This window comes from Rhincodon typus, chromosome 24, assembly GCF_021869965.1.
Source record: "Rhincodon typus isolate 14 chromosome 24, sRhiTyp1.1, whole genome shotgun sequence".
Taxonomy (NCBI): Eukaryota; Metazoa; Chordata; class Chondrichthyes; order Orectolobiformes; family Rhincodontidae; genus Rhincodon; species Rhincodon typus.
Window position 1 is genome coordinate 23,814,035 of NC_063355.1, and position 14,181 is coordinate 23,828,215.

The 14,181-nt window shown below is 39.2% G+C and overlaps 1 protein-coding gene across 1 annotated transcript in view; it reads left to right on the forward strand.

The window, feature by feature from the left end:
• The first annotated feature begins 64 nt into the window (after window positions 1–64).
• The window catches only part of rnf34a (ring finger protein 34a), a 23,294-nt gene continuing 9,177 nt past the window's right edge, over window positions 65–14,181 (forward strand). Inside the window, exons 1-2 of the mRNA XM_020513514.2 lie at window positions 65–286; window positions 7,249–7,644. Coding sequence (XP_020369103.2) covers window positions 83–286; window positions 7,249–7,644 — 600 coding nt within the window. The 5' untranslated portion in view covers window positions 65–82. The remainder of the gene's footprint in view (window positions 287–7,248; window positions 7,645–14,181) is intronic.

The following is a 14,181-nucleotide window of genomic DNA, read 5'->3' on the forward strand; positions in this document are numbered from 1 at the left end:
ATTCTGAATATATTTCTTAAGAAAGCAGTGCACTTCTGTATAAACTGAATTTGTCTGTGTTTCACAGGCTGGGGCCACGTCAATGTGGGCTTCATGTTGTGGTCTGCTGAATGAAGTAATGGGTACTGGGACAGTGCGTGGCCAGCAACCTGGGTTTAGTGGAGGTACAGGTCCGTTCAGATTTGCCCACAGCACAGGATACTCTTCATATCCCTCACCAATGCCAGAAGTCCAAAATATAGTCTGTAAAGGCTGCGGACAGGCCTTTTCTCTTTTTAGGAAGAAGGTGAGTTGAGTAAACTTCTTACTAAATTTGCTCTACATCTAAATTGGTATCAATAGGCAAGGGAAGAGAGGAGGGAAAATTTTTTTAAAAATCATGAATTTGCAGCAGATCTTATGTTAACTGATAATGACTAAAGCTTCTATTTATATTGAGTCTTTAATATAGAACTTGGATTTAAAAATGCCCATTTGCTCATTATAATTGTGAAAAAGTTTTGAAAGGAATGCGTCAGATGGTATGCATATAATTTAGTAAACTGAAGTGCATTCACAATATACATAGCAAGCACTTGCAGTAATTTTAATTCAAACCAAAGTGCTTAGCAATTTATATACAGTCTTTGTAGTTCTTTGCTATCATTGCTAAGCTGGCTGACTGTCAAAATGTCTTGCTTTTTTTCTACTTCTAACACAGTTTTTACAGTTTACTCTAATTATTCCTCAAAAATATATACTTTTTCCAATTTTACTACCTGATACAAAAGAAAGCATAGCCCTGCTCCTAATATTCACTGATAATTATCTGTTCAGTGTAGAATAGAAATTCATTGCAGCTAGTTTACATGATTTCGGGATCCAAATAAAGCAAAGTCCCTCGTGATCAATCATAATGCACAATGAGCAAAAGTACAGCAAAGTAATCTAAATAGCCATATATCATGTTTTGTCCTTCTTTTGCTGTATGTTTCTGAATTGAAGCAGGTAGAGATGCTCTCGGAAGGATAGAAAGGAGCGCAAGAGAGGAAGCGCTGTGGCGTTTTTGATTAAGGATAACATTACTACTGTACTTAGGGAGGATATCCCTGGGAATATGTCCAAGGAAATTATTTGGGTGGAACTGAGAAATAAAAGTCTATGATGAGGTGAAATTAAACATCAATAGTGGAAGTAGGCTTACCTTATTGGGATTGTGCTATAGACCCCCCAGTAGTCAGCGGGAAATTGAGAAATAAATTTGTAAAGAGATCTCAATTATCTGTGAGAATGAAAAGGCTGTTATGGTAGGGGATTTTAATTTTCCAAACATAGACTGCCATAGTGTTAAGGGCCTGGATGGAGAGGAATTTGTCAAGTGTGTGAACAAAATTTTCTGATTCAGTATGTGGATGTACCTACTAGAGAAGATGCAAATCTTGACCTACTGTTGGGAAATAAGGCAAAGCAGGTGCATGAGGTGTCAGTGGGGAAGCACTTTGGGGCCAGTGACCATAATTCTATTAGTTTTTAAAATAGTGATGGACAAGGATAGACCAGATCTAAAAGTTAAAGTTCTGAATTGGAGGAAGGCCAATTTAGAAGGTATTCGGCAAGAACTTTCAAAAGTTGATTGGGGGCAGATGTTTACAGGTAAAGTGACAGCTGGAAAATGGGAAGCATTCAAAAATGAGATAATGAGAGTACAGAGACAGTGTGTTCCTGTTAGGGTGAAGGGCAAGGCTTGTAGCTGTAGGGAATGCTCGATGACTAGAGAAATTGAGGTTTTGGTCAAGAAAAAAAAGGAAGTATATGTCCGGTATAGACAGCAGGGATCGAGTGAATCCCTAGAAGAGTACAAAAGCAGTAGGAATACACTTGAGGGAAATCAGGAGGGGGAAAAAAGGAGATATAAAATAGCTTTGACTGACAGGGTTAAGGAGAATCCAAAGGGATTCTACAAATACATTAAGGACAAAAGGGTAACTAAGCAGCGAATAGGGTCCCTTAAAGATCAGCAAGGCTACCTACATGTGGAACCGTAGGAGTTGGGGGAGATATTTAAAAGAGTATTTTGCATCAGTGTTTACTGTGGAGAAGGATATGGAACATAGAGAATGTGGGGAAGTAAATAGTGACATCTTGAAAAATGTCCATATTACACAAGAGGAGATGGTGAATGTCTTAAAATGCATAAAGGTGTATAAATCCCCGGGACCTGATCAGGTATGCCCTAGAACTCTGTGGGAAGCGAGGGAAGAGATTGCTGGGTCCCTTGCTGAGATATTTGTATCATCGATAGCCACAGGTGAGGAGCCGAAAGACTGGAGGTTGCCTAATGTTGTGCCACTATTTAAGAAAAGTAGTAAGGAAAAGCCAGGGAACTATAGACAGGTGAGCCTGACAGCACTGGTGGGCAGGTTGTTGGAGGGAATCCTGGGGGATAGGATTTACATGTATTTGGGATGGTTAACATTGCTTTGTGCCTGGGAAATCATGTCACAATTACTTGAATGAGTTTTTTGAAGAAGAAACAAAGAGAATTGATGAGGTCAGAGCAGTGGACATGATCAATATGGACTTCAGTAAGGCGTTCGAAGTTCCTTGTGGTAGACTGGTTAGCAAGGTTAGATCACATGGAATGCTGGGAGAACTAGGTATTTGGATACAAACTGGCTGAATGGTAGAAGACAGAAGGTCGTGGTGGTGGAGGGTTGCTTTTCAGCCTAGAGGCCTGTGACCAGCAGTGTGCCACAAAAATTGGTGCTGAGTCCACTGCTTTTTGTCATTTATTATAAATGATTTGGATGTGAACATAGGAGGTATGGTTAGTAAGTTTGCAGATGACACCAAAATTGGTGGTATAGTGGACAGTGAAGAAGGTTACCTCAGAGTACAATGACACCTTGATCAGATGGGCAAGTGAGCTGAGGTGTGGCAGGTGGAGTTTAATTTAGATAAGTGTGAGGTGCTGCATTTTGATAGGACAAATCAAGGCAGGACTTATACACTTAATGGTAAGATCCTGGGGAGTGTTGCTGAACAAAGAGACCTTGGGGTGCAGGTTCATAGTTCCTTGAAAGTGGAGTCACAGGTAGCTAGGATAATGAAGAAGGCGTTTGGTATGCTTGCCTTTATTGGTCAGTGCATTGAGTATAGGAGTTGGGAGGTCATGTTGCGGCTGTACTGGACATTGGTTTGGCCACTTTTGGAGTATTGCATACAGTTCTGGTCTCCCTACTATAGGAAGGACGTTATGAAACTAGAAACGGTTCAGAAAAGATTTACGAGGACATTGCCAGGGTTGGAGGGTTTCAGCTATAGGGAGAGGCTGAATAGGCTTGAGGCTATTTTCCCTGAATCATTGGAGGTTGAGGGGTGACCTTAGAGAAGTTTATAAAATCATGAGGGGCATGGATAGGGTAAGTAGCCAAGGTCTTTACCTCGGGGTGGGCATGTCCAAAACGAGAGGGCACAGGTTTAAGGTGAGAGGGGAAAGATTTAAAAGGGACCTAAAGGGCAACCTTTTCGCGCCGAGGGTGGTGCGTGTATGGAATGAGCTGCCAGAGGAAGTGGTGGAAGCTGGTACGATTGCAACATTTAAAAGGCATCTAGATGGGTACATGAATAGGAGGGCTCTGGAGAGATGTGGGCCAAATGCTGGCAAATGGGACTGGAGTTATACAGGATATTTGGTCAGCACAGATGAGTTGGACTGAAGGGTCTGTTTCTGTGCTGTATATCTCTGACTGTGCTTTTCTATGAAAGAGAGCCAGTCACAGAATATCAAATATATTTGCAAATCAAAATGTACTAATTTACTACTTGACAGTTTTTCATTAGTTTTTAAAGTATTAAATTTTTCCTGGAATACAATTCACATGCACCAAGGAAGCATTGAAATTTTACATAACTATTTATCTTTAATATGTTAGCATGCTACTGAATCACTGAAAGTATTCTGACTTTAATCCTGTGATCACCCAATATTCATACATTTCAAACAGTGATTGCTGGATCAGATGCAGGAAACCTGGTTGATCTGTTTCTTCATTAACTATGGAACTGGACAATTATGCTAACAGATTGAAATATGAGGCTGGACTTTATCCACAGCCCTGCTGGCAAACGGTGGGTAGCACCCCAAGGGAAAAGATTAACTCACCAACAGATAAGGTTTTAGAAATCTGAAGCACAAAAAGACTTTAGGAGTCCTTGTTCAGGAGTCTTTTAAGGTTAACATGTAGGTACAATTGGCAGTTAGAATGCAAATGCATTGTTAGCATTCATTTCAAGAGGGCCAGAATACAAGAACAGAGATGTGCTGCATTAGGCTCTGGTCAGACTGCATTTGAGATATTGTGAGCAGTTTTTGGCCCAGTATCTAAGGAAGGATAGCTTAGCTTTGGAGAGGGTCCAGGGGAGGTCTACCAGAATGATCCAGGGGATGAAGGGCTTGTCATTATGAGGAACGGTTGAGGATTCTGGACCTGTACTCAATGGAGTTTAGAAGGATGAAGGGGGATCTGATTGAAACTTATAGAATACTGATGGGTCTGGATAGAGTGGAAGTAGAGATGATGCCTCCACTATTAGGAGAGACTAGACCTAAGGGCATGGCCTCAGAGTGAAGGGACAACCATTTAGAACTGGGATGAGGAGGAATTTCTTCAACCATAGGATGGTTAATCTGTGAAACTCATTGGCACAGATGGCTGTAGAGGTTAATTCATTGGGCATGTTTTAAGACAGAGATGTATAGGTCCTTAATTGGTAAGGGGATCAAGGATTCTCAGGAGAAGGCAGCAGAATGGAGTTGAGAAACGTATCAGCCATGATTGAATGGGGGGAGCAGACTCGATGGGCTGAATGGCCTAATGTTGCTCCTATATTTTATGATCTTGATCAGCTGGAGATGTGATTTCTGCCAGTCCAGGGGGGATAGAACAAGATACATTCTGCATCACAGAACTACAGGCCACTCTGATGAACAGCTCCTTTGTCCCAGCAGTATTGTGAGAGTGTGCTGGTCACTGCTGCGACCATAGGCAATCCCAGATTTCACTAAGTCTAGCAGACCTCGATGAGGTGAGTGGATGATGAGAGCTGGATTTGAGGTGCTAGGGCAATGAGAGGAAGTTAAGGGGTTGTGTGATCTTTTGGTGAGGTGGATGCCTCCAAGGGGTACAGGAAACCTACCTTACCTGGTTAGTATGAGCCTTTCTCTGCCAAAAGTAAAATAGTTATGGTGGGAACAAGACCTTTAATTGGCTATTAGGGCACCTAAGGAGCTGAATAGGCCCAAAGGTGGTGGGCCTCCCAACTAATCCACTTCATCCACCTCGTCCATTCTGCTCAAAAAAATCACAGACTGGTGGGTGGGTAGGCATGGGGAAATCTCATGTTGGATTTTATGAGCTCCAACCCCCGCCCTCCTCCAAAGCTCCTAAGAGGAGAGCAGAAAGTCAAGCCCATGGTGCTAAAGCTGAAGTAACTGTAAATGACTGACCACAGTCTTGTACTCTCTAAATATAAGAAAGTAAGGGAAATAATTTCAGAGGTGAAAAGAAGACTGATTCCTAGGCAGTAAACCAAAGATCTGCATATGCTAGAAATCAAACAGACAGAAATTGCTGGAAAAACTCAGCAAGTCCAGCAGCTTTGAACCTGAAGCATTAACTCTGATTTCTCTCCACAGATGCTGCAAGACCTGCTGAGTTTCTCCAGCAATTTTTGTTTTTGTTTCTGATCACTGGGCAGTATTAGTCAAAATGTCTAAGCAGCTGCACATGGAGATATCGTAGATTAAGAATTTAGAGATCGGATACAGAGCTATAAAACTGTTGAGATGATTTGAATTTGATGCACCAATCAGATTCTTCACCTGTCTTTTTTAATGTCATAGTAAGTCATTTGGAAACTTTAAACAAATTTTGTTGAGGCTACAAAACAGAATCGACCAGCCCCTGATTCCTATCCAGTGATTCCTACTGGATGTGCAGATGTATGGACATTGAAAGGACTGATTTAAAGGCTGTTTATGGTCAAGCAGCTTTCTGCCTTGGCTGGCACATGGATAACTGTTTCACTGATGTATAAAAATGTGGAGACCATATTGCAGCTTGACTTCCTGTTCAAGGAAGACTAGGTGGGGAAGTTGGGACGGGAGAATAAAACAAAAATCAAGCGTGGAGAAATTCCGATCTGGCAGCATTTGTGGAGAAAGAAACAAAGGAACATTTTCGTCCAATATGACATTTCTTCAGAACTCAGCAAATAAAATGTATACACTGTAATAAAAAAAACAAAATTGTTGAATCCTAAGGAACTACAGTTTCTATAAATGTAACTGTTTTGAAAAATATATTTGGCATGGTTGGCCTGTTTACTGAATGACATCACATGGATGTGGTCTCCAACTGCCAAAGATTTTGGGGCGGTAGAATATTTCAGTTACTAATATTGCTCTTCAATATAGTTGCCCTTTCTAAGGGGTCAAACAGTAGCGTTGTTCTTGCAAATAGCTAAAAATCGACAAAACATTGCAATAAAGGCAAGTCCAGTTATTTAATTACAAATGTAAATTTTAATGCCTCTGTTACAAACATTTCTAGTTCTATTAGCTATTGGTAATTCAAATGTACAAGAAGGGTATTCAGAATATACTTTAGTATTTCACTAGTTGTTTTTTTCTATTAATGACTGACATAGACTGACTAGTTCTATTAGAACATTTTATGAAATGATTAGTAGTTTTCATTCCACTTGTTATGAACCTCCTGCTATATTTTATATTTGTATAATTAGGTTGTCACAGTTTTGTAGATGTTTCCCTTAAATTCTGAAGTTACTTGCTTAGAAGGAAACCTAGCATTACTGCTTTGATTGAACAGGTAAAGGGGCATGTAATAATTATGAAGGCTCATAAGTTTACAGCTATTGTTGAAAAATGGACAAATGCAAATTCAATCCAAAAATATATAATAGACAATTCACCATTCACTCATAAGTAACCAGAATCATGATATGTTGTACATTATATAGCACTATGTTGTTATAAAACAGATTACTGACTCACTGACGAGTGAAAATATTTACTTAGCTTTCTAAAAATAATTCTACCCTAACTTTACACATTTCTATTAGAATGCATCTTAACCTTCATTTAGTGGAGATGTGGTCTAAGATTGTATACTGTAGTTGTTTAACTATAGAGGGGCTTAGCTGGTGAAGTGCACTCTCTAAATGTATTTGTCTTTTGTTTACCAGTATGTATGTAAGGACTGCAAGAAGAATTTCTGTTCGTTCTGTTCAGTAATGCAAGAAAGTCTACGAAGATGCTATACGTGCCAAGTGTTACAACAGACTTCCTTCCAGCGTAATGAGCTTATGAAAATAAAGGTTAAAGATCTACGCCAGTATCTAACCTTAAGAAATATACCCATAGAAACATGTCGTGAAAAAGAGGACTTAGTACAGCTTGTATTGAGCCATCATGAATCAGATGCTGATGGATCAGACACAGAGAATATTCGTTCACCAAGGTCTGAGAGTTCACAATTTTATACTACCCCTCCTTCCTCTGCATCAGCATCAGCAGCATCATCTTCTCAGGGGATTTCCTCCAATGAAAGACCCACCTCAGGAACTCCAAACATGCATCAGGTAGGTAACTTTTCAAATGTATTGAATTTTGTTTTTGAGAAAGAGATAACTGTCTTTTTAAAAACGCATTCAGAATACAGTTATGTTTTTTAAAAATAGTCTTAATTTGCTGATTTTTCAGTATTCTTAAGCAACTAAGAGTATAAAAGCAGTAATGTTTGTAACCAAGTAGATATGCACTAATAGCATTCTTGAATACATTGGAACAGTTTACCAAAACATGAATATGTATTTTTCTCCAAGATTTAGGAGACTTTTTTTTTATTTTTCTCATCTACAGAGTTGATCAAACCCATTGTGGACATCATTCTTGTGCATTTTGTCATTGTATCCTAGAATTTCATGCAGTGCTTACATTAAGATATTTTCAGAGGTGGAAAAGGCCATTAAGGAGCACGTGGTTTGTAATTAGAAGAACACAAATTCTAGAGCATAAGAACAGGCTATTCGTATCAAGTTGTTTAAAGTCATTACTATATTTATAATCTGACGAAGCTGCCTCCCACTCTTACCACCTCGTCAAGTATACCTTTGTTCCTTTCTCTGACATGGATGAAATGCAACAATACTGTACGTTTGAATTACCCATGTGGCTTCATGTTCCATATTCTCATCACTGTTGAAGAAATTACCCCTAAATTCTTTATTTGATCTATTACATCTTAGTTAGCAGGATGGCTGGTTTGTGATATGGAATGATGCCAACAGCATGGGTTCAATTCCCATACTGGCTCAGTTTGCCATGAAGGATTCTCCTTTCAACCTCTCTGCCGGCCTGAGGCATGGTGACCACCATTGGTCGTCTCTGTGACGAGAGTGCAACTTCGTGGTCCGGTAAAACTATGGTGATTTTATCTTTTTATATACTTGTAGCACTTCATTTTTAATGTTCCCTTAGTTTTGCACAGTCCTAGTGTTACAAATAGTTTGCCCACATTTCACATATTAATCTCCTCCATAAGTTTAATGACCTTTGTCAATTATTTTCCTTCAGCTTTTCCCTTTTGTGAAAGAAATGACAAAGCCTGCTAAGTTTTTACTGCTCTCTTGTGTCTTCTCAATTCTGGTAACATCTTTGTGAGGATGGCATTGGTCAGTGAACACAACAGGTATGGGATGATTAGCTGTATTTTCCCCCTGTGTTTCAAAATCTTTTTCTGTTTTGCAACGCTAGTTGAGAAAACAGCAAAAATCCTGTACCTGTTATACTCAATATTTCCACTCTTCCCTAATTTTCTTGACCTCTTACCTTTGTAACTGAATACAAAGGACATCAACTGACTTTCTGGGTGTTTTTACATAACAAAAGTAGTGATATTAACTATCAATGTGATCTGATGCAATCATCATCAGTCTAAATTATACTTTTAGATTAATATTGAAAGTCGGAGCATCTGTGAGTTTTCTTCACTATATTCATTTAATACTATAAGCTAAGAAATCATCATTTGATCCTCAAGTTTGTACAGCCAGGAGTTCATAGAAAATTGTTTTTGTAGTTATAATTTCTTTGACATATGTGTCTGCTTGTACTGGTTTTCTTTTCTCTTTGAACATGCATGTTCTATAGCCTAGCATCCATTCCTTTGTTTCATATGGTCTTGTTAATCTAATTAACTTATTCTGGCTTCTTTCTGAATTACACTTTATATTAGAATGAAATAGTCCATGTCATTTTATCACAAGAAACTTTTGTCAGATAACAACGACCCAGCTCTGGCTATTTCTTTGATTCAAAAAGGCCTTTTTTCAGTCAGAGACTGCTTCCCCATGGCAAGCTGATTGTATCCCTTTGGAATAACTGCAAAGATTCTTGTCTGCTCTTCAAGCTACGTTACTTCAAAGCTGAACATTTTCTAAATGGCAGTTCTGCTGGTTTTATCTGTGAAATACAAGTCAACTATTATTTGAAAAAACAATCAGCAGCAAAGTAGCAGCATTCAGTGCTGATCTCAAAGAAATTTGCCGACAAAGACTTCATGATCTCCGTAATGTCAGTTTCCCCTTGCCACTAATTTGGCACAAGTCAAAGAATCTCCAGGCATTTAACAATAGTAGTGTCATTGAGGCATGGGAAGCAGCCAATCACATTGATGAATTCTCAAACTGAAAAATAGAAGGTAAAATATCTTGCCTTTTCACAATTTAGTTATAATTTTAAAATGTGAAATACATGATTGGGTGTTACACATGGAATTATGGTAGAAGCTGAAATATCAAACTTTTAAAAATTTAAATGTGAAGTTTTTAATGGGTAAGTCCAAAGATGTGCGGGTTAAGTGGATTGGCCATGCTTATTTGACCATAGTGTTCAGGGATGTGTAGGTTAGGTGCGTTAGCTATGGGAAATGCAGGAAAAAAGGGTAGGGGGATGGATCTAGGTGGGAAGGTCTGTGTGGACTTGTTGGGCCAAATGGCTTGTTTCCACACTGTGCGGAGTCTATGAATTCCTTTAAGAAAGAGTTAGACATCCCATGAAAATCTGAGGATGCAAGCCGCTTGGTTATGTGTTAATAGACAAGGCAGGGATGCTGTGAGCAAGCTGGTGGGTACCAAGATAAGTGCAAAGAAAGCAAGCAAATGGCCCTGAGATGCACTCTAGTCCAGTTTGTGAGTTGGGTGCTCCATGCACAAGGTGTCACTGCTGCAAGCTTTCAATGCAAATTGTTGGTGCACCCTGCACTGCAAATCTGCGTAGTAAAATTGATACTGTGTCGTAAAAGTGCCAGGATGGACTTGATGGATTGGTAGATTGTGGATGCAAATGTCCGTGGAGGAGGATTGTGTTCTGAAATATTGCTAGCAATTTGTCCATCATGGAGGTCATTTGGAGCAAGAGGTCATTTGTCAGAAATGCTCTCTGGTTTCCTTGTTGAGTTTTCCTGATGTTGAGCTTATTTGCCAAGTTTTGTAAAACGGGAGTATGACTATTAATGAGGCTAGTTGTGATGTCAACAAGGTATCATAGGATCCCAACAGTGTGGAAACAGACTATTTGGCCCATTGAGTCCACCCTGACCCTCTGAAGAGCATCCCACCTCGACCCACCCCTCTACCTTATCCCTGCAACCCTGTATTTTCCATGGCAAATCCACCTAGTCTGCACATCCCTGGACACTATGGGCAATTTAGCAAGGCCAGTCTACCTAACCTGCACATCTTTTGGAATGTGGGAGGAAACCAGAGCACCCGGTGGAAATCAACACAGACGTAGGAAAAATATGCAAACTCCACACAGACAGTTGCCCAAGAGTGGAATCAAACCCGGGATCCTGGCAATGTGAGGCAGCAGTGCTAGCCACTGTGCCATGTCCCAGGTGCTTACTGATCAATAATAACCATCAATTGGCATCTCAGCACTGTCTAGCAAGAATTTTGCCATGCTGCTTATGAAAAGCAAAAAAGATGGTGCGATTAATGGGCCCAGCTATACTTGTAGCCCTGTTCTGCCACACATCTTGCCATAGCATGGAGCCCTATAAAATTCTGCCCATTGCCTACCACAAATCATGTGGCTAGACTGTAGATTTATATCTAGTCTTTTGTTGGATTGCTTAGTTCTGTCAATTGCATGCTGTTTGGCATGCATGTAATCCTGTGGCATCGCCTTGTCAGTTTGACAACATATTTTTAGGTATGTCTCATGCTGCTTGTGAAATGCCCTCCTGTACTTTTTGTTCTTCTGCTTCCTATATATCACTATCGCTACTTCAGGGTGGGTCTGCCCTGGCAGTTTGATATACCCAGTGGCAGTGGTGTCTGGGGACATTAGCCTTAGTCTAGTAAACTGACAGGCAATGCAAGTTATCTTCACTAATCTTACAAGGTAGTGTTATGAAGATTTTTATCTGAATACTAATTAGAATATCATTAGATATATATCTAAAGCTTGGACTTTTTGAAATGACTGGCTGACTGCAATGGGGAAAATGCTGCATTAATGAAGAAGACAGACTCTTTGACTGGAGTTGCTCAGTCTACAATACTTTCTGAGAGACGCACATAACACCATTTTGTGTGTAATAAAGCTGCTGCATTTAAACGCAACAATCAGACAACTTGCCCAAGCAACAGCTGGTCCCCTCTTTCTCTCTGAAATTCCTCTCAACAAAGTCAGAGTTGAAACTCCACTAGAAGGCCTCACTGCTGCAAGTGGAGTTCTTAAGGGAGAATTCTAAATCAACTCTACTGTCTCCAACAGTAACTGGCAAAAAATTTGTGTAGAAAGCAACCTCAGCCATGAACCAACATTTGGACAATTTGCTGATTACTTGGCAAAAAAGTTTTTTGTTTTGTTTACAATGAACTAACTTTTCTTAAGGAACCTGGTTTACTTGTTTCTAATAATGAGTAACATACAATCTGATACATGTATAATTGGCAGTATAACCTTCCTTTTTAAAGTCACTTTGTCATGACTGGCGGAACAAAGAACAGAATCTGTTTACCCCTCCTAACTCAGTGGTAACAGGAAATTTCAATGAACCTGCTATATTGGACAGCATGTTTGCACAAAAGTCCTGACTGTAAGTTGTTGAATCCATATTGCCCCCAGTTTGGTTTACAATAGAAAATATTTTCTCTACTGTCTTTACCCCAACAAAAAGTCTTTGGGGAATTGAGACGCAAGGGACTTTGTATGCTTTCACATAAATGCACCTGAATATTTTGATTTAGAAACTTCATTTGTAGGAGGGAGAGTGTTCCTTAGAGAAAGTACTTTGTAAAGATTCTGTAGAATTTGTAGGCCTTTGCACCTGTGATTTAATGGATTTCAACCTGGAGGTTTACGTTATTGGAAATATAAGATCTGAGCACTTTGCTCAGATAACTAGAAGTCATAAGCCATTTCAGTCAGCAAATCACTGGAATTTTTTTGTGATGTTCAAATAACTTTAGCTGGGAAGGTAAATTTTTGAGATTTAATAATGAAAATGAAACGTCACCTTACTTCGAATTTTAATATTCTTACTATTAAATCTGAAATGAATTTTTAATTTTCTTTTTCAACGAGGATCTTTCAAACAATGTACTTTAAAGTATCACAGCAAATACAATGAAAGCTGGTTGAAATAATCAATTAAGTATTGATGGAAGCGGCAAATCCTATAAATAACTTTAGTTACTAGGAGACCATAAGGACTGCAGACGCTGGAAGCCAGAGTAATAAACATGGAGTTGGACAAACCCAGCAGGTCAGACAACATCAGAGGAGCAGGAAAGGCAATGTTTTGGGCCGTATACATCAAGATGAAACTGCTTTGGCTATTTTTAATTTCATTGATGTTTAAAAAGTTAAGTTCTGGAATTAAAGCAAACTTCTGTGGATTCTAGAATTTGTAACAAATATAAAAGATACTGGAGAAACTCAGCAGGTCTGGCAGTATCTATGGAGAGAGAGTCAATTTTGAAGCCCACCTATACTGGACTCAAAATCTTAACTCTGTTATTGACTCTCTATCCATAGATACTGCCAGATCTGCCGAGTTTCTCCAGCATTTTGTGTTCACTTGAGCAATTTAACTGGCTTGTGCAATTATTTTAGAAAGAAGAAACTGTAACTATCTGTTCAATTATAAAAGAATTGTATCTAGACATAAATTACCATGCATTTGCAAGTGCAATGATGTACTCCGTTATTAATAATAGCATCTTTATTCTGTGATGGAAAGATAGCTATATTGAAGTTTCATGAGTAGACATTTTGGGGGGGTAAAGACACCATGCAATACATAAATGCGAAACTCGATTTTAGCATTCCCAATTGTTGAATTTTGAATATTTTATATGATCACAGGTCTTCCAATTATTTCTGGTTAATAAGAGAAAGTGGAGTTGTAAGTGACAAAATGCAACCAATGGAAATATTTAAGCATTAAAATGCAGTTGTAAATCAAACTCAGGCTTCCCTTCATGTAGGGAGTTTTCTTCTGTGAGATTACAATTTCAAACTCTTACTGTTTAATGAAATGCTTTGTCTGTGCATACCTTTCATGCCTATGAGCCAAATGATATTTCTAGATGGAGAGATTTTAACTTTTTCTGTCATGGATAACCTACTGTACTGAAGGTTCCATCCTTCTATTTTTTTTGTTAATTACAAATCCACGTAGACAAAAAAACCATGCTCACTTGTGCCTCAAACCTGCTCCAAATAGAAAAGAAATAGAAGTTCTGAGGAAGGGTCACCGGACCCAAAACGTTAACTCTGTTTTCTCCCCACAGATGCTGCCAGACCTGCTGAGCTTTTCCAGCAACTTTGTTTTTGTTCCAAATAGAAAATACTTGGAAAGGTCAGATCTGAAATATTAACTCTGATTCTCTCTCCACAGACTGCAAGGTCTGGTGAGGATTTTCCAGCATTTCCTGTGACTCTCCTAGTAACTTGCATAGTATTTGCAGATGCAGAGATAGTAGGAACTGCAGATGCTAGAGAATTTGAAATAACAAGGTGTAGAGCTGGATGAACACAGCAGGCCAAGCAGCATCAGAGGAGCAGGAAAGCTGACTTGAAACATCAGCTTTCATGCTCCTCTG